The sequence below is a fragment of the Anomaloglossus baeobatrachus genome, chromosome 4 (genome assembly GCF_048569485.1).
Source record: "Anomaloglossus baeobatrachus isolate aAnoBae1 chromosome 4, aAnoBae1.hap1, whole genome shotgun sequence".
Lineage (NCBI taxonomy): Eukaryota > Metazoa > Chordata > Amphibia > Anura > Aromobatidae > Anomaloglossus > Anomaloglossus baeobatrachus.
The window spans coordinates 119,231,843-119,250,233 of record NC_134356.1 but is presented as its reverse complement, the minus strand read 5'-3'; the positions used below and the strand labels follow the sequence as shown (position 1 = coordinate 119,250,233).

The 18,391-nt window shown below is 43.5% G+C and overlaps 1 protein-coding gene across 2 annotated transcripts in view; it reads left to right on the top strand.

The window, feature by feature from the left end:
* The window catches only part of LOC142303276 (PDZ and LIM domain protein 7-like), a 174,361-nt gene that overhangs the window by 66,532 nt on the left and 89,438 nt on the right, over positions 1-18,391 (top strand). For both annotated transcript variants that reach the window (XM_075344519.1, XM_075344518.1), the window contains exons 3-4: positions 6,511-6,662; positions 6,855-6,885. In XM_075344519.1, the coding sequence (XP_075200634.1) occupies positions 6,511-6,662; positions 6,855-6,885 (183 nt within the window). The remainder of the gene's footprint in view (positions 1-6,510; positions 6,663-6,854; positions 6,886-18,391) is intronic.

The window sequence follows — 18,391 nt, the reverse complement described above, 5'->3', positions numbered from 1 at the left end:
ATCAACGCCTCACAGGTCCTCAACTGGCAGTTTCATTAAATAGTACCCGCAAAACACCAGTGTCAACGTCTACAGTGAAGAGGCGAAGGGATTCTGGGCTTCAGGGCAGAGTGGCAAAGAAAAAGCCATATCTGAGACTGGCTAATAGAAGGAAAAGATTAATATGGGCAAAAGAACACAGACATTTGATAGAGGAAGATTGGAAAAAAGTGTTATGGACAGACAAATCAAAGTTTGAGGTGTTTGGATCAGACAGAAGAACATTTGTGAGACGCAGAACAACTAAAAAGATACTGGAAGAGTGTCTGACCCCATCTGATTTTGAATAAGGAAGACTATCACTCCATTTTGCAACGCCATGCCATAACCTGTGGACAGCGCTTGATTGGAGCCAATTTTATCCTACAACAGGACAATGACCCAAAGCACACCTCCAAATTATGCATGAACGAGTGGCCAGCCCAGTCACCAGATCTCAACCCTATTGAGCTGTTGTGGCAGCAGCTTGACCGTATGGTACGCAAAAAGTGCCCATCAAGCCAATCCAACTTGTGGGACAGTCTTCTGGAAGCATGGGAGGAAATATCTCCAGATTACCTCCGCAAATTAACAGCTAGAATGCCAAAGGTCTGCAAAGCTCTTCCAACAAGCCTACAACCTACAATAGCCCTCAGTCCAGAAGACCACTGCGCAACCAGCTCTGTCCTCACCTATTGTACCACCACCCATTCCCTGTAGACTGTGAGCCCTCGCGGGCAGGGTCCTCTCTCCTCCTATACCAGTCTGTTTTGTACTGTTGATGATTGTTGTACGTATACCCTCTTTCACTTGTAACATGCCATGGAATAAATGGCGCTATAATAATAAATAATAATAATAAAGCTGGAATTGCTGCAAAGGAGCATTCTTTGACGAAAGCAAAGTAAAAATCATTATTTCTAACCTAGTCAATGTCTGGACTATATTTTCTATTCATTATGCAACTCATTTGATAAATAAAAGTATGATTTTTCATGGAAAAGACACAATTGTCTGGGTGACCCCAAACTTTTGAACTGTAGTGTATGTTCTAACAATTCTGTGTTGTGTTGTTCCTCTCTTATCACTCCTAGAAATGTGTAAATAAATTGACAACTAGGTGTCACCACATAATCTGCCGATGTCCAATCAGTGTTGCAAGTTTGAAGGACACACCAATTTGACAATGGGAGATGGTAAAGGCTGCTTTACACCAGGCAATCTATCGTGCGATAGATCGTCGGGGTCACGGTTTTTGTGACGCACATCCGGCATCGCTGGCGATGCCGGCCTGTGTGACACCTCCTAGCGACGCAGTATCGCTCACAAATCGTGAGTCGGGTACTGCTCGTTAGGTTCCATAATATCGGTTACTTTAGTTGACCATCGTTTCCGTGGTAGCACACGTCGCTCCGTGTGACACCACGGGAACGATGAGCAGCTCACCTGCCTCCCGCGGCCGCCGCCGTCTCTATGTGGAAGGAAGGAGGTGGGCGGGATGTTTACATCCTGCTCATCTCCGCCCCTCCGCTTCTATTGGCCGGCGGCCGTGTGACGTCGCTGTGACGCCGAACGTCCCTCCCACTCCAGGAAGTGGACGTTCGCCGCCCACAGCGAGGTCGCACGAGAGGTAAGTATGTGTGACGGGGGTTACTACCTTTGTGCGACACGGGCAGCGATTTGCCAGTGACGCAAAAAGGACGGGGGCGGGTACGATCGATTGTGAAATCGCACAATCGGTCGTACCGTGTAAAGCAGGCTTAACTCTCAGTTGCCCATTTATTTATTAATATTCAACCATAATTATAAGGTCAATAGAATGCAGAGTTCTTAGAGTAAATGGAATTGTAATGCTATAGTGAATACAAGGGATTAGTGAAATATCACCAGATACATTACCAGTGCAAGGTTACATAAGTCCTGAGTATCTGTACTATCATGCCATTAAGAGTCATAAACTCACCCACACACCCTGATTTTATGAGCCACATCAATTATGTCATCTGTTTACTATGGCACACAGAAAAAAGCTTCCTAATAAAGATGATGTAATCCGTCCATTTACAGACAACAAAGCAATTGTTCTAATTCCATCTTTTATATTCATCTAATTGGTATGTACTTTATAGTCAGATCTTCACATTAGACATAACTACCATGGTTATATTGTATGGCCAGAAGCCTTTACATGGTACGATTCTGGCCATTAAATGACCGCCGATCTGTTGTATTTAAAGGGACTTTGTGAGGACGTTTTTGCTATGTTATCTGAAGACAGCATGCTGTAAGAGTTAAAATAGAGAATTCAGCCCTGCATCCCTTACCTCAAAGTTTGTTTTTGTTTTCCTGCAGTGTTAGTTTAAGCCTCAGAGCTTTATCATTAGTGGGTCTCAGCAGGGTGTGAGCTGTAGTCCAACTCCACTCCCTTCTGTGATTAGCACCTTCTGTCTATGAAAATGTACACTGAAAGCCTGGTGTAGGCGGGGGCAGCTCTCAGAGCTCTGCTACATGTTAAAAATTATATATTTCACTGTGTCAGAATGGTTGCACCCAGTAATATAAGTGATCTATCGTTAGATTCAGAATCTCTTTGCCTATATCATGATGCCCTCCGATGAGTTAGCAAAAACCTGCTGATAGATTCACTTTAAGCCAATCGGCGTTTGTTTACTGGCCTATTTACAAATACTGTCTGTGCACAGAACGATTGTTAATAAACATGACTTCTTTATACAGGGTGCGGTGTTGCCAATAACAATTTTTAAGCCTGTTTAAAAATCATTGCCCCTGAAGAATAAATATCATGCTTGTTTGTTGGGTGTTGTTATTTTTATTTTTTTTTAGCAGCCTTCCGCTCAATCTTGAGCTATGGCGACTTGATGGATGAACACTATGTAGGAAGGTCGATCTTAAACATCAAGAGAAGATCCTGATGGACCCATCAGGATCTTCTCTTGATGTTTACTGGTCTGTTTATACCAGCGGTTAGTCGAAATGAGCATTCCTACAAACCCTCGTCTAAATGGGCCATCAGTGTGACAAAACTGCTGAACATCCGCCTTGTGTTCCTTCATATTAAGGAAAGCTGCTTGTTGTTTTCTGAGATCAGATATGCTGCTTTTCACACTTTTGGTGGGGCACATTATTTTGAATGTGACAGCTAGGGCAGAGGGGAGGCGTGTGAATAAAAGGGACAGGTGGGATGGCGCTGTCATGTGGCTCCTCAGCAGTGCTGAGGTTGTGCAATTTTCAGTTATTAATACTAAGCCGTCTTCCAGGCTCACGTACATGGACACTCAGCCATGTGTTTTTCTCCTGCTGGTGGCTTGTAGAGACATGGCTTAGATTTCGTCCACTTGCCTATAGAGCATATACTGTATAATAAGCTGTTATTAACTATGCTTGATATGTGAATCTATAAAGCATATTTATCAACTAAAGAAGTAGTCACTGCAGGTACAATGGGGCCCATAGAGATGAAGGCAGGCTAAAGCTGGCCATAGATATGACATTTTCATCTGCAAAATCCGTCCAGTCCAGCAGTCCAGACACGGCCATTACACAGTACATAGCAGGGACACATATATAAGGTTATCTCAGCCCAGGAACAGTGGTATGATCAGACCATATCCCCCCGTACAGTGAGACACGATCATTACACAGTACACAGCAGGGACAGATACAGTATATAAGATTATCTCAGCCCAGGAGCAGTGGTATGATCATATCATGTCCCTGTACAGTCAGACACAGCCATTACACAGTACATAGCAGGGACACATATATAAGATTATCTCAGACCAGGAGCCGTGGTATGATCAGACCATGTCCCTGTATGGTCAGACACAGCCATTACACAGTACATAGCAGGGACACATATATAACATTATTCCAGCACAGTAAGATAATCACATTCAATAGTGTAACTTATTTTTATTCCAAGATCTATTGATTAAAAGAACTTTGTGTGTGAGAGAACCCCTTTAAATGTCATGATATCTATATTTTGTTTGGGTTCTTGCAATCATATGTGGATACCAATTTACTTTTTTTGTTCATTCTGAGTTATATTCAGTAGATACAATTTTTTTTTTCTTTCTAAATAAATTGTGTTAATTTTAAAATGTATTTAGTCTATTAAATAACTATAAAAGGGGATGCAATAAAAAATATGCAACTGCAATGTCTAGACACTGGAACATTTTAAATGTATCCACTTAAAAACAAACTTCTGATCTTTTACATGATCTAAGGCTGCTTTCACACTACTTTTTTTAGCATGCGTCATGAACGTTTTTTTGCTGCAAAAGCGGATCCTGTTTTTGCACAGAAAAACGCATGCAAACGCATGTGTTATTTTGCAGGATCCTGTCACTTTAAGTTTATGGGCGGGCATTGGAGTCATGTGATCGGGAGTGAGGGAAACTGAACGTGAAAGACTGGGAGCCGGCATCTGACAGCTGTGCAGGCTCGTAACCAAGGTAAACATCGGGTAACTTGCTTGGATACCCGATATTTACCTTGGTTACAAACATCTGCAGCTGCTAGGAGCAGGGCTGCCTGCTCCCTGCACACGTAACCAAGGTAAACATCGCGTAACTAAGCCCGCGGTTACCCGATATTTACCTTGGTTACAAGCGTCCTCCGCTCTCAGGCGGGGGAGAGAGGAGAGAGAGGGAGGGGGAGAGAGAGACTGATCACGCGAGGCTGGTTTCTGGGCATGCTCAGTAGAGCAAGCAGGATCCTGTCTATCAGCATGCCAGCGTTCACATGCTGTTTAGTCAGGATCCAGCAATTTGCAGTATTTGGACGCAGCTCAAAAACGCTACAAGTAGCGTTTTTGAAAAAAGTTAAAAAACTGCAAGTCACTGGATCCTCACTATAACGCACGCAAACGCAGGTGAACGCATGTGAACGCATGTTGATGCGAGTCCATTGCAAATACATTGAAATGAAAACGCATTTGCACTGGATCTGTTTTTGCGTTAAAAAAACGTTCATGACGCATGTTAAAAAAACGTAGTGTGAAAGCAGCCTTACAAAGTAAATAATATTTAATCATGAAACAAAACAGAAATAGAGCTCCCCACACTTGTTTGGAGATGTCAGGCCGAGGAAACCAAACCGGTGGGTGCCAAATCCCACTGATTTAGCACAGCTATGTAATGTAGAAAAAAAGGTGGTTGGGGTGAGTTGTGGCATCACCACTCGATGAAGATAAAAAATAATAATTCTTAATTCCAAAATCACTAAAACAAGTCATTCTATATGTAATAAGGTTAAACTGAAGTGTTTCTGGTGTGAAAGTGCGTCCTTAGCCATAGTATGGTACTATGTGCTAAGACAATTAGGGTATGTGCGCACGTTGCTTTTTACCTGCTTTTTTGCTGCTTTTTCTTCTGCGCTGTTTAATGCCAAAATGGATGTGTTCTTCTATTCAAGCAAAGTCTATGGGAATTTGGGTTTCTTGTTCACACTATGTTGTTCAAAATGCTGCCTTTTTGTGGCAGAACTTTGGTCAAAAACTCAGCTTTTCAAAGAAGCAACATGTCAATTGTTTTTGCCATTTGGGTTTTGCACTGCAAAGCTGAGTTTTTGACCAAAGTTCTGCCACAAAAAGGCAGCATTTTGAACAACATAGTGTGAACAAGAAACCCAAACTCCCATAGACTTTGCTTGAATAGAAGAACACATCCATTTTGGCATTAAACAGCGCAGAAGAAAAAGCAGCAAAAAAGCAGGTAAAAAGCAACGTGCGCACATACCCTTAGAGTTAGAAGGCAGAAGTATTTTTCCATTATATCTGTCTTACACGTAGAGTGCTCAGTCATTTCTGTGCATAGAGTACAGTCATTAGCAGGGTCACTGCCTCGATTAAGTTGGGTTCACATTGCACGATTGTTACCGTTAAGTGACTGTCGACTATACGCAAGCTAAACGCCGGTTGTTTTGGCAGCCTGATCACAATATTATGCACACAGAACGATGGTTGTACAATCGTCTTGTACACCTAGAATATGATGTTATGTTATCTGTATTCATAGTACTATGTGCTGCCGAGAAAGATGATTTGTAAGCTAGCTTGACCATAAACAAGCATTTGCCCATTTGTGGATTGTTTGAAGGCCTGCTCAGGGCTTATGCAGACCTCCATGGATCTTGCTCTGATCACGCACTGGAATGCATGAACTGACCGCGGTTTTCCCAAGTGGAACATGATAGTTTCACTTATTATTATGATACTGTGTCATATCAGGTTGGGAGACTCACGGTCGTCTACAGAATACCTTAGATGGTTGGAAACGAGTGCTTCTGCAAATGCTTGATCCCAATTATTGGCTCATCTAATTGGGATTTTAGTGTTGCTGATCAGGATACTTCTGAAAGGAGGTCTAGACCCAGTTAAAGTCTAAGCTAGACCTATGTAACCTGATAGATATCATTGTAAATATTTCTTGCATCTAAAAGTAACCTGTCCGATTTCTGTTACAGCTGACTCCAGCGGGTAAAGCTGAGCTGGCCGGAGTGAATGTCGGGGACTGGTTGCTTCAGATTGACGGTGAGAGCACCTCAAACATGACTCACATCGAAGCCCAGAACAAAATCCGAGCCTGCAGCAACAATCTAGGCCTAGCTCTGAGCAGGTAAGGAACGAGCGTATCGGCTCACCATTGCCCATGATGTTTGGAGGGGCATGTGTGGAGGGCTACTTTATGAAGATACCTACAATGCACCCCTTAAGTAGCGTTTGATGTTATCCCTATAGCAGCCAGATATTTATAGACACTAATCCGACAGTAGAATAATGTAAAATGACCTTTGTTTTCTCTCTTCAGATTCTCTGTGGGACTGAGTAATCAGCCAAAGGTAAATTTCTCACATCGGTACAAACGACTATGAATGGTGTGTGGGTGTTGTCTGTATGACTGCGAGCAGGGGGGACAGTCGAGCTATTTTTATCTACTTGTATCTGATGTATTTTTATCGATCCTCGCTTTCTTCATTTTAATGGAAATTCTTCTAATCTATGCAATAACATTTTCCACATTTGCACATGGAGACTGTCTCCTTCCTGCTGTGGCTCTTTGCCTCTGACTTTGGCTGCCCTGCCACCAATCTCCCGCATCCCTCTCCCATAATGCTGTGCCTGCCTTCCTGACGCTGTATGTGCCCCGCAGGGTAAACAGAGGCTGGCTTATTGTAAGCTGCAGGAATCTGGTGATCTCATGGGAACATGTTACTTGAGGAAGATGAATTATCACTTACGTGTTAGCTGTGCCATCACTTAGCTCTAGCCTAGTTTCTGAATGGTATTATAAATGGAAATACAGAAACCAACCTGGAGGATTTCAGAAACTTAAAAGAATGTTCCTCTAAAAAGCCGATGATTATGTCTTATCGGAATAACACATTGATTGGTACATATATAATATATATAATCATTCCAAGCATTCATAGCTGCACAACATCACCCAATCAAGCAGCAATATGCTTCTGTTCTGCAGCGTATTCTGGAAAAGTCAAACTACGTTCTGAGTCACTGGTGTAAAAGCATTTCCAGGCAGAAATCATTTATGTGTGGGTGCAATTAACAGTTTTATACCTCAAATTCAAAATACAGGGAGGAACCCAATCGACAACAAAACCATGAAAAAAGTTCCTATTTTAAAATATCAATCTTTATTAGTCAATTTCTAAAAAACTGTCAGTGCAGTCAAGAGAGGAATAGCCACTTAAAAGTGGTTGGGCGGGTGTATAGGGGGGAAGACACGTGCGCCAGATGTCGATGTTGAGGATATAGGCAGGGGAGGGAGGGGGCCTGTCCTAGCCCTATGAGTTTCCCCTACCTACCAGCGGAGTGTAAACACCCTAATGTACTCGGTGCCCCCGCTCCTCGGCGGCTGTCCCTTACTGTCCCTCCAACCATAAAACCACCATCACCAAAAAAGTGTACGTGAATAAATGTGCAGGTCAAAAAAACCTAAAAAGTCTGGTATGCAGTTTTGTTAATACATATGAGATCAAAAAGTTCCCCAATCAAGGGACACCTTATTCCCAAAAGGATGACCAATAGTACTCTTATTCCCAAGGAACCAAGCCTAACGAGTATGGGTAACCACTCTGTATTATTAATACATGTCCATTCAACATATATCTGATGTCAAGTAGTTCCCCTATGGGGGTGAACTGTAATCACATAATTCCCTTGATAATCAGATGGTACTCCTATCCCATAGGACACAGGCCCACATCGTCAAGGAAACCACTCCCGAATGTAAATACAAATCAGGTAAAGTGGTCTCCCTCTCAAAATTAGACCCAAAATACACTACTTTCCTTAAGGGAGGAAAGCTATGCTTTCATCCTAGGGGAATATCAATATAACTGCACACCAATCTCAGATAAAATAGATTTCAATCTGTAAAACCGATCTCACAATGGAGAAACGGTTGCTGTGCCTGGTAACGCCACTCTGGACCGCAGGAATCTGGGTCCTAGCTCATTCGTGGTATCAGAGGTGAATGCCTCATCTCCTGATGAACCCCCAGACATCCTGAGGGAGAAACGCGTAGAGATATGCTGAGATGATATGCTTATTGACACGATAAGTACTTTAATCATTATAAGATAAGTATTATGATATAACCTGATTAAAGGGGTACAATGAGTACTTCAATCATTCTGAACGTGCCAAATATTTTATCTGAGATTGGTGTGCAGTTATATTGATATTCCCCTAGGATGAAAGCATAGCTTTCCTCCCTTAAGGAAAGTAGTGTATTTTGGGTCTAATTTTGAGAGGGAGACCACTTTACCTGATTTGTATTTACATTCGGGAGTGGTTTCCTTGACGATGTGGGCCTGTGTCCTATGGGATAGGAGTACCATCTGATTATCAAGGGAATTATGTGATTACAGTTCACCCCCATAGGGGAACTACTTGACATCAGATATATGTTGAATGGACATGTATTAATAATACAGAGTGGTTACCCATACTCGTTAGGCTTGGTTCCTTGGGAATAAGAGTACTATTGGTCATCCTTTTGGGAATAAGGTGTCCCTTGATTGGGGAACTTTTTGATCTCATATGTATTAACAAAACTGCATACCAGACTTTTTAGGTTTTTTTGACCTGCACATTTATTCACGTACACTTTTTTGGTGATGGTGGTTTTATGGTTGGAGGGACAGTAAGGGACAGCCGCCGAGGAGCGGGGGCACCGAGTACATTAGGGTGTTTACACTCCGCTGGTAGGTAGGGGAAACTCATAGGGCTAGGACAGGCCCCCTCCCTCCCCTGCCTATATCCTCAACATCGACATCTGGCGCACGTGTCTTCCCCCCTATACACCCGCCCAACCACTTTTAAGTGGCTATTCCTCTCTTGACTGCACTGACAGTTTTTTAGAAATTGACTAATAAAGATTGATATTTTAAAATAGGAACTTTTTTCATGGTTTTGTTGGTGCAATTAACAGCCATGCATAATGAGAGCGTTCGTAGATTAATGGGAAAAAACAGAGCACCCAAATCCCATTTAAAGGAAATGTGTCATCAGAAAATTACTTATTCTTTAAATCAGGTTTTAATGCTACATGCTTTACAAAAAATGCATCTTTTATATAACACTATTTATTAAAAAGAAAATTAGAATACTTGACAGTTTTTCACATTTAGACTTTGGGGCTTTTTTAGACTCATCCTTCCTATTGCTTCTGGAAAAGTTTTCAGCATCCTTATCAGCAGAGACAGGATTACAATGACCGGTATCTGTCATACGTTGTTTGGCTCCAAACTTGCCTAGTGTCATGGCGGCATGAGACGCTGTTCAGACTACAGACTCTGACACTTCTCAGTATACTTTCTCTGGTGCTTCTGAGTTGCACAGGCAGGCTCAGGTGTCGACCAGCTCTGTGTTCATTAGTGATCGGACTAACAGGAGTTAATTTCTGCTAGCCTGCCGGTTACCTTTTGGATCACATGTTGTGGGAGACCTATCACAGTTACCCCCCACCTTTAAGTTGGAGGAATCTGTCTTGCCACACCAACTATAGCTTTCGCGAAACAGGTCCATGTGCTATTGTGTTCCAGTAACTGATGATTTACTGCGTGTTACTTGGTGTGCTCTAGAATTCTTCCTGTCGTCTGGTTGTTTCCGGTTGTACTTTTTATTATCCTCCATATCATTTATTGTTTAATTACTCTGTGTGAGCATGTTCTGTGCTAGAGTTTTGGTTTCACCAGTTTGTCCCTATCTGTGGGTTCTACCACTCCTGTCCCAGTCCTACCCTGGGGTGGGGAAGAGGGGGTACTAGATCAGGGTTGGCCAGGAGCAGGGCAAGCAAGGCAACCCAGACGTCGTCACCATTAGACCTATGGCTAGGAGTAGTGGCAGCTGGGGTCCCCTAACCTGAGGGCCAGTTTAGGAGCCCGGTCTTCCGTTATCCCTTCACACCCATGATAGTCAGACCTATATACACAGCTGATAACCAGTGTGAAAACTGCAAGATTTCTCTTTTTTTTTTTTTTTTTTTTTTTTTTTTTTTAGGAAAAACATTACCATTGAAAAAAAATATATACCGTTAACTGAAATATGTCATTTTCTGATAGCACAATTCCTTTAAATGGTCTTTTTTTTACTGTGAATTTATTGTAGGTGGGTTTGGACTTGATGCCAATTTTTTTTTTTCTCTAGGCTTTTCTCAAACTTTTTTGCAAAAATACATTCATGAAGTACCGTATTTTTCACTTTATAAGACGCACCTGATTATAAGACGCATCCCCAAATTTGGTGACCATAACAGAAACAGATTAAACATAAGAATACAGAAAGAAAAATAAGAGAATATTAGCCACTTCAAGTTCCGTAGGTGGGCCGCTACCCTTGGTGTTTATACAATCTACATAATGCATTACTGACAAGAATGTATTTCCACCCGTGTTTTGATAGATTATCTGTGACTATACCATATTCATAGGTTACTGTTTGTCACCTTTTGCTTCCAAAGGGCTAGACCCGCCTGTCTATATGAAGAACCTTACTAGAAAAGTGGTCAAGATATAGAGTGAGTAGATAGCAGAATAGAAAGAGATGGGAGAAGGAGGGGACTTATACAAGGGTTTTGGGGAGGGAGGTAAGATGGGGGTTGTTTATGCACTGTCACTAGAACAGGCTCCTGAATGCAGGGGACTCCTTGAACAGTATCCACGGCTGCCATAGTTTGGTAAACTTCTCATTTGTGCCCGATACCCAAGAGGAGAGTTCCTCCATGTGACAAAGATGCGTTAACTCTGTCAGCCATTCCCCTATTCCGGGGGTCACTGTGGTCCTCCAGTGTCGTGGAATGACTGCTCTGGCCGCAATCAAAAAGAACCGCAACAGGCGCTTCTTTTGGTATCCCAGTGAACCGGGTAAAATAGACAGTAGGGCGATCTTAATGGAAGGAGTTACGCTTTCTCCTGCCATTTGGTTGTAGGTCGCAAACACCTGAGTCCAAAAGTTGGATAGTTTGTTACAACCCCACCAAATGTGTGGCAGCGTACCTTTGTCTGAGCCACAGCGCCAACACTCCTCCGGGACCACAGGGAAGGCTCTATGGAGGTTGACTGGGCATTGATACCATCTTGCCAGTAGCTTAAAGCTCTTTTCCTGGGCATTGCATGCTACTGAGATCTTGTGGGAGAACACATACGCCTTTCGTTTTTCGTCCTCAGTAAGGCTGAAACCTAATTCCGATTCCCATCTTCCAATGTAACTGGGGTCCTCAGAATAGAGGTTCCTGTTCATCATATTGCAAATGAGGGAGATCTGGTGCGTCGGAGGCGAACTCTGCAGGAATAAGTGTTCAAATGGGGTGGATGTATCCGGGGAGGGGGGCCTCTTCCCACCCAGCCAGGATTGCACAAAGGAGTGAAGTTGTATGTATTCGAGCCACCTCAATCTCAATCCGGGGAACGCGGCCTGAAAGTCTTCAAAAGGGGGCAAGTCTCTGCCCTGTAATATCTGCCGAGAATTATTTTTTTAATATTAAATGGGGTCCGTCTTATAATACCAGTGTCCGTCAAATCATATAGAGTATATGTCCCTCATAGCCCCCCCATCCTAAAATTAGCCCCCTTAATCTGGATATGGCCCCCTTATATAGAATGTAGCCCCCTTGTGCTGGCACACGTCCCCCAGTGATGCCACATGTCCCCATTGATGGCACATGTCCCCTATTGCTGGCACACGTTCCCTATTGCTGACACATGTCTCCTATTGATGGAACACATCTCCTATTTATGGCACACATCCCCCTGTGCTGGCACACATCCCCTATAGCTGGCCAGGTCTCCTATAGATGGCACAGGTCTCCTATGGATGGCACACATCCCCTGTGCTGCCCATGGCCTCCTAGGGATGGCACACGTCCCCCTGTGCTGCCCATGGCCCCCTATGGATGGCACACCTCCCCCTGTGTTTGATTTGGCCCCCTATGTGATGGCACACCTCCCCTGTGTTTTGATATGGCCCCCTATGTAATGGCACACCTCCCCTGTGTTTGCTATGGCCCCCTATAAATGGGCTGCCCATAGTAAAATAAAACACTCTCTCCTTACCTTCTCCAGCGTTGCAATCCCGGTGTCTCCCTCCCTGCTGCTGAACTCCTGCACTTCCTGGTTCTCGGTGCCGGTCATGTGATCGGCACAGCAGAGTGATATCATCTCTGCGTGCCTGATCACAGCGGCAGCAGAGAGACCGGGAGATCAGCGCTGGAGGCGGTAAGTAAAGAGTTTTTTTTTTACTATGGGCAGCAGCATGGGGGCCATATCTAACACGGGGGCATGTGCCATCAAAGGGGGGTGCAGGCAGATATAATATGCGCCGCTGTCCCAGCCCATTACCGCGATGCGCTTTCAGCACCACGGTGATGGACAGCGGCAGTGCATATTATATGAGCAGGAGCAGGAGATCTCCCGCTGCCTCCAGCAGCCTTCACCAGCCTCCACCAGCCTCCAGTACTGCTCCAGAGCTGCCCCCACCTCCCCTGGGCCCTGTAGTAATCTGTATATTCAGATTATAAGACGCACACCCTACTTTCCCGCAAAATTTGGGGGAACAAAAGTGCGTATTATAAAGTGAAAAATACGGTAATCCACTGGGGCTAAAGTAGGCTCTTTTTGCATAATTTGTGTGGATTATACAGAAATTCTATTCTTGGTAATATAGGAAATTCAATAGAAAATGCAAAATCTGCAGCTTTACATTAAAGTATAATCCTAGTAAAGCTGCACTTTAGCGTTCTGCGGAGAACTTCCCTGTACTGAAGCACAATTTAAAGCTTCTTTTTTTTTGCTTCTAGCTTACTTAATTGCCAACAGTTAGTCTTTTTCGAAGTGAGCTAATATTTTCATTTTTTTACATATGTATAGTGGGGTTTTTTTTCTAAATTTCATTATTTTGTACAAGCATTTTTATGATGTTATGGAAAAAATGATTGGAGAAAACATTTTCTTAGCGTTCTGCTTATTAATAAAAACTCCAACTCATCCCAAAATTGCAACTAAACCGTATATTAAGTGTATAAGTGATTTTAGCTGGATCTGTTTTTTTAATATTGGAGTCTATGGAAAATGGATCCGTTAACAGATTATTTAACTTCCATTTGAAACTGATCAAGTAATCAAAAACAGATCCTTTACAAATGAAAGAAAAATGAATGGCTAAATAGCAATCAGTTAACGAATGCATTTTCCATAGACTCCAATGTAAAAAACCTGATCCAGGTAAAATCAGTTATTTAAAACCGGACAAAAAGTTGTGTTTGCACAACCTTTTTGACAATGGATTGCTGCTGGTTCCGTCCTAACAGATTATTACTGGACATGTGAACTTAAGGCCCATTTAAACGCAATGACATCGCTAACGAGATGTCGTTGGGGGTCACGGAATTCGTGACGCACATCCGGCCTTGTTAGCGACGTCGTTGCGTGTAACACCTACAAGCGAGTGTTAACGATCAAAAATACTCACCTAATCGTTGATCGTTGACACGTCGTTCATTTTCAAAATCTCGTTGGTCGTTGTGGATGCAGGTTGTTCGTCGTTCCTGAGGCAGCACACATCACTATGTGTGACACCCCAGGAACGACGAACAACACTGTACCCGCGTCCTCCGGCAACGAGGTGGACGTGTCTTTCCTGCGGCTGCTCTGCGCCCCTCCCCTTCTATTGGAAGCCTGCCGTTTGACGTCGCTGTGCCTTAGAAAAGAGGCTGTACGGCGGCCACAGCAACATCGCTAGGAAGGTAAGTACGTGTGACGGGGCCTAGCGATATTGTGCGCAACGGGCAGCGATTTGCCCGTGACGCACAAACGGCGGGGGCGGGTACTTTCACGAGCGACATCGCTAGCGAAGTCGCTGCGTTTAAAGTAGCCTTTAGTCTAAGGATGGCTGTATACTGTGTGCACAATTATTAGTCAATTTGTATTTTGATTCATTTTATTACTGATCAACTAGAGTACTGTCAGTCTGTTCAAAAGGTTAATAAACCTGAAACCTGAATATTTAAGAAAGTAAAAGTGAGCTGTTGTCTTTTTTAGGAGAAAATCTATGTGTGCAAAATGTAACTAAATAAAAAACGTAAATTTTCCCATTTCAATTGATTCTTTTCATCTGTTAAAGTGAGTATAATAACCAAAAATCTCAAAATGTACAAAATAGATTTCTGACATTCAAAATAATAGACTAGGTAGTCAAGAGGCCCGGCGTCAGATACCAGGAGGGCTAGCAGTCAACAAAGGAGTGTGACAACGGTGTAGTCATGTTACGGTCTGAGGTCTAAATTCCAGGAAGGTAGTGGATCAAGGCAAAGGGTCTCAGCAAATGGATAGTCAGAAGCAAGGTCGAAGGTCGGGTAAACAATAGATCAGTATGAGCAGAGGAGCAACGGGGTAGGTACACCACTGAGCTAAAGCTACGACTGGCAGTAACTGAAGTCAGAGAGGCAGCTAAAGAGCAAGGAAATTACTCCAAACAGGAGACACGTGAAGGAAACATCTCATGCCCCAGCTCTTACTGAATGTCTGACCTGTCTATCACCTTACTGACAATTCAGCATGGCCCTGCCTCCAAATTGACAGCTGAACTGTCCATCAACAAAACTGACAGCTGAGCACACCCCTGCCCAAGATTGGACAACTGAACTGTCACTCACTATATCCAGACATACCAGTAGAAGGAATCATGACACTGCCGTTTAAGAAGCAAGAAGGGCCCACAAGTTATCAATAGGGTGTAGGCCAGATGAGAAAGGGGCCATGTCATTATTATTCCATCTTTAAAGCACCACTCAACCTCTTATTTTTTATTTCCACACTGGCGTGGTGCTTTAATTGTAAGTCCACTGCCCTCTGTTTTATACTCTCCTACCGCCGCCTTCTTTTGTTTCCAGCGTTGCTCACGTCGGTCTCGGGCAATTTGTGTCCTGCTAGCAGCTCCAGTTTTTCATGGAACACGCGGGAGGTAACAAAGCAATGCAACTCTATGAGAGCCTCTACCTTCTCCTGTTATCTTGCTGTAAGCATAGGAGAATTCAGTGTTGTGTGCCAGCTAGTCAAGCATAAGTAAATTCAAATTGATGATGCACTGCTCCCCATGCCCACATCTCGGCTGTGATATTAAATAACAGTGAAGATTTTTACTATCACTGATGCCAGCACGAGGGAGGTGGGCATGGGGAGCAATGCATAATCAGCTTGGATTTGCATATGCTTCACTAGCTGGCTTACAGAAAGATAACAAAAGGTATAGTAATAAAAATTACTGATCCTGAAAGGGCTGCCCAAGCCCTATTCCAGGATACTATTAGTTTTGTACTAGCACATCACTTGACCGATTCCCTTTAAGAGCTTGTGACTTAACTTTTGACTGGCCGGAAGTCAGACGTTATCGGCACAAGATGGTGGGACGGAGCAGCGTCGAGAAAGGGTGAAAACACTGGAGGTTAAGTATAGCACTAGAAGCAGGGGACTTAGTTTTAAAGCACCACTCCAGTGCTGTAAAGAAACCCGATGGAGTGGAGCGTTAAGGCCTCCAGTGACTAGCCAAGCAGTGAAGATCTTTCATGCATGTGATAACCCCCCCAATATTTAGCAATTGCAAGAGTGCTGCATCCCGCTGTAAGGCTAGGGCCCCACTTTGCGTTTTGAACCTGCATTTCTGCAGCGTTTTGAGCTGCAGCGTTTTATGGCCAAATGGCTTGCGTTTTGTTTTTCCATGTTATCTTATGGAAATTGTGAAATTTCTGACCCCACTTTGCGTTTTAAAACGCTGCGTTTAATTTGCATATTTTGTGGCAAAAACCATGCGTTCAAAGAAGCAACATGTCAATTGTTTTTGCCATTTTGGGTGCGTTTTGCTAACATTGAAGTCAATGAGAAATGGCAAAAACCAAGATTCCAGCAAATTCCTGCGTTTTACCTGCTTTTCCAGTCCAGAAAACATGCGTTTTGGACTTCAAAAATGCATGCTTTTTGCACATCAAAATAATGATTTCATATGTCCCTTTACACACACATAATCCGACAATTAAAAATAAGAATTTTAATAAATTATTGCAATTTTTGCATTAAATATCATATTACTGCTATAATTTCATTAAATTAATCTATTTTCATTATTTTTCACAAAAATATAGATTTGTAACTTTTTTTTCCAATTTTTTCATTGAGTTTGACTATTTAAACTTTATTTAGCAGTGTCTTGATGTTCTAAACACATCTATCAAAACGCAGGTGGAAAAGCGGGTAAAAAGCGCTGAAAACTCATCTAAAACGCAATAAATACGCATGCATTTTCAGCGCTAAATTTCTGAAAAAGGCAACTTTGGTCAAATCAATTAAGCCCAAAACGTGCGTTCTGAACTGCAAGTAGGAGAACGCAAAGTGGGGCCCTAGCCTAAGGGGTACTTTGCACACTACGACATCGCAAGCCGATGCTGCGATGCCGAGTGCGATAGTCCCCGCCCCTGTCGCAGCAGCGATATGTGGTGATAGCTGGTATAGCGAAAATTATCGCTACGCCAGCTTCACATGCACTCACCTTGCCCTGCGACGTCGCACTGGCCGGCGACCCGCCTCATTAAGGGGGCAGGCCGTGCGGCGTCATAGCGATGTCACATGGCAGGCGGCCAATAGAAGGGGAGGGGCGGAGATGAGCGGGACGTAAACATTCCGCCCACCTCCTTCCTTCCGCATAGCCGACGGGAGCCGCGGTGAAGCAGGTAGGAGATGTTCCTCGCTCCTGCGACTTCACACACCGCGATGTGTGCTGCCGCAGGAACGAGGAACAACATTGGACCGTCGCAGCAAGGTAATTATTGTTTTCGCCGACGCTACACCGATGATACGATTACGACGCTTTTGCGCTAGTTAATCATATCATCTAGGCTTTACACACTTCGATGTCGAGAGCGACGCAGGAAGTGCGTCACTTCCGACATGACCCCACCGACATCGCACCTGCGATGTCGTTGTATGCAAAGTACCCCTAAGACTTGTAACAACTTTTGACTTTTCAGAGTCAGTTAAATCTCTTTTTGGCTCATTTACCATGCGGAAAGCAAGCTGCTTAATAATTCGGAACACCTTGATAAAGGGTGTTATATCCTTAGGCCTCATTCTCCCTCATAATGCAAATACATATAACCTGATCTTCTTCATCCAAGTATTCAGTTTTATACAGCTTGGACTTGGAAAATGTGCATAAAAATTGATATGGTCAAAATACTTACCTAATAATTGTGCACACAATATATGGTATGGTTAGCTATCTGACAAACTATTCTATGGCCTAGACCTAGAGCAATTCAACCAGCCTTCTACATGTACATGCACTCAGCTTGACTGAGCATACCAAGATTTTCCCTTATAAGCTGCGGTTACCACCAGTAAGCTCTCATATACAGCATTTTAGGATACTGTATATAAGTGCTCAGGCTGCGCTGTATACCGTAAAAAACACCTTATTATACTCCCCTAGGGGGCGGTGTGTCCAATGGGCGTCACTGCTCTCGGGTCCGGCGCCTTCTTTCTTCCGTCCATCACCGTCCTCCTTCCCAGCTCCTTGTGGATTACACATCCTACGTCATCCACACAGAGGTCTCAATAGCGCTCATGCGCACTTTGACCTTCTATGCTGAGGGCAGCGCAAAGTACTGTAATGCGCAGACATAAGGAAAGGTCAAATACCGCCCACGCATGTGCACTACAATGCTTTGATCTGCACTTAGCAGGGCAGATGAAAGTCCACTTGTGCAGGAGCGTCATTGAGGCCTCTATCTGGATGACGTAAGACGCATCATCCACAAGGAGCCGAGAACGAGGATGG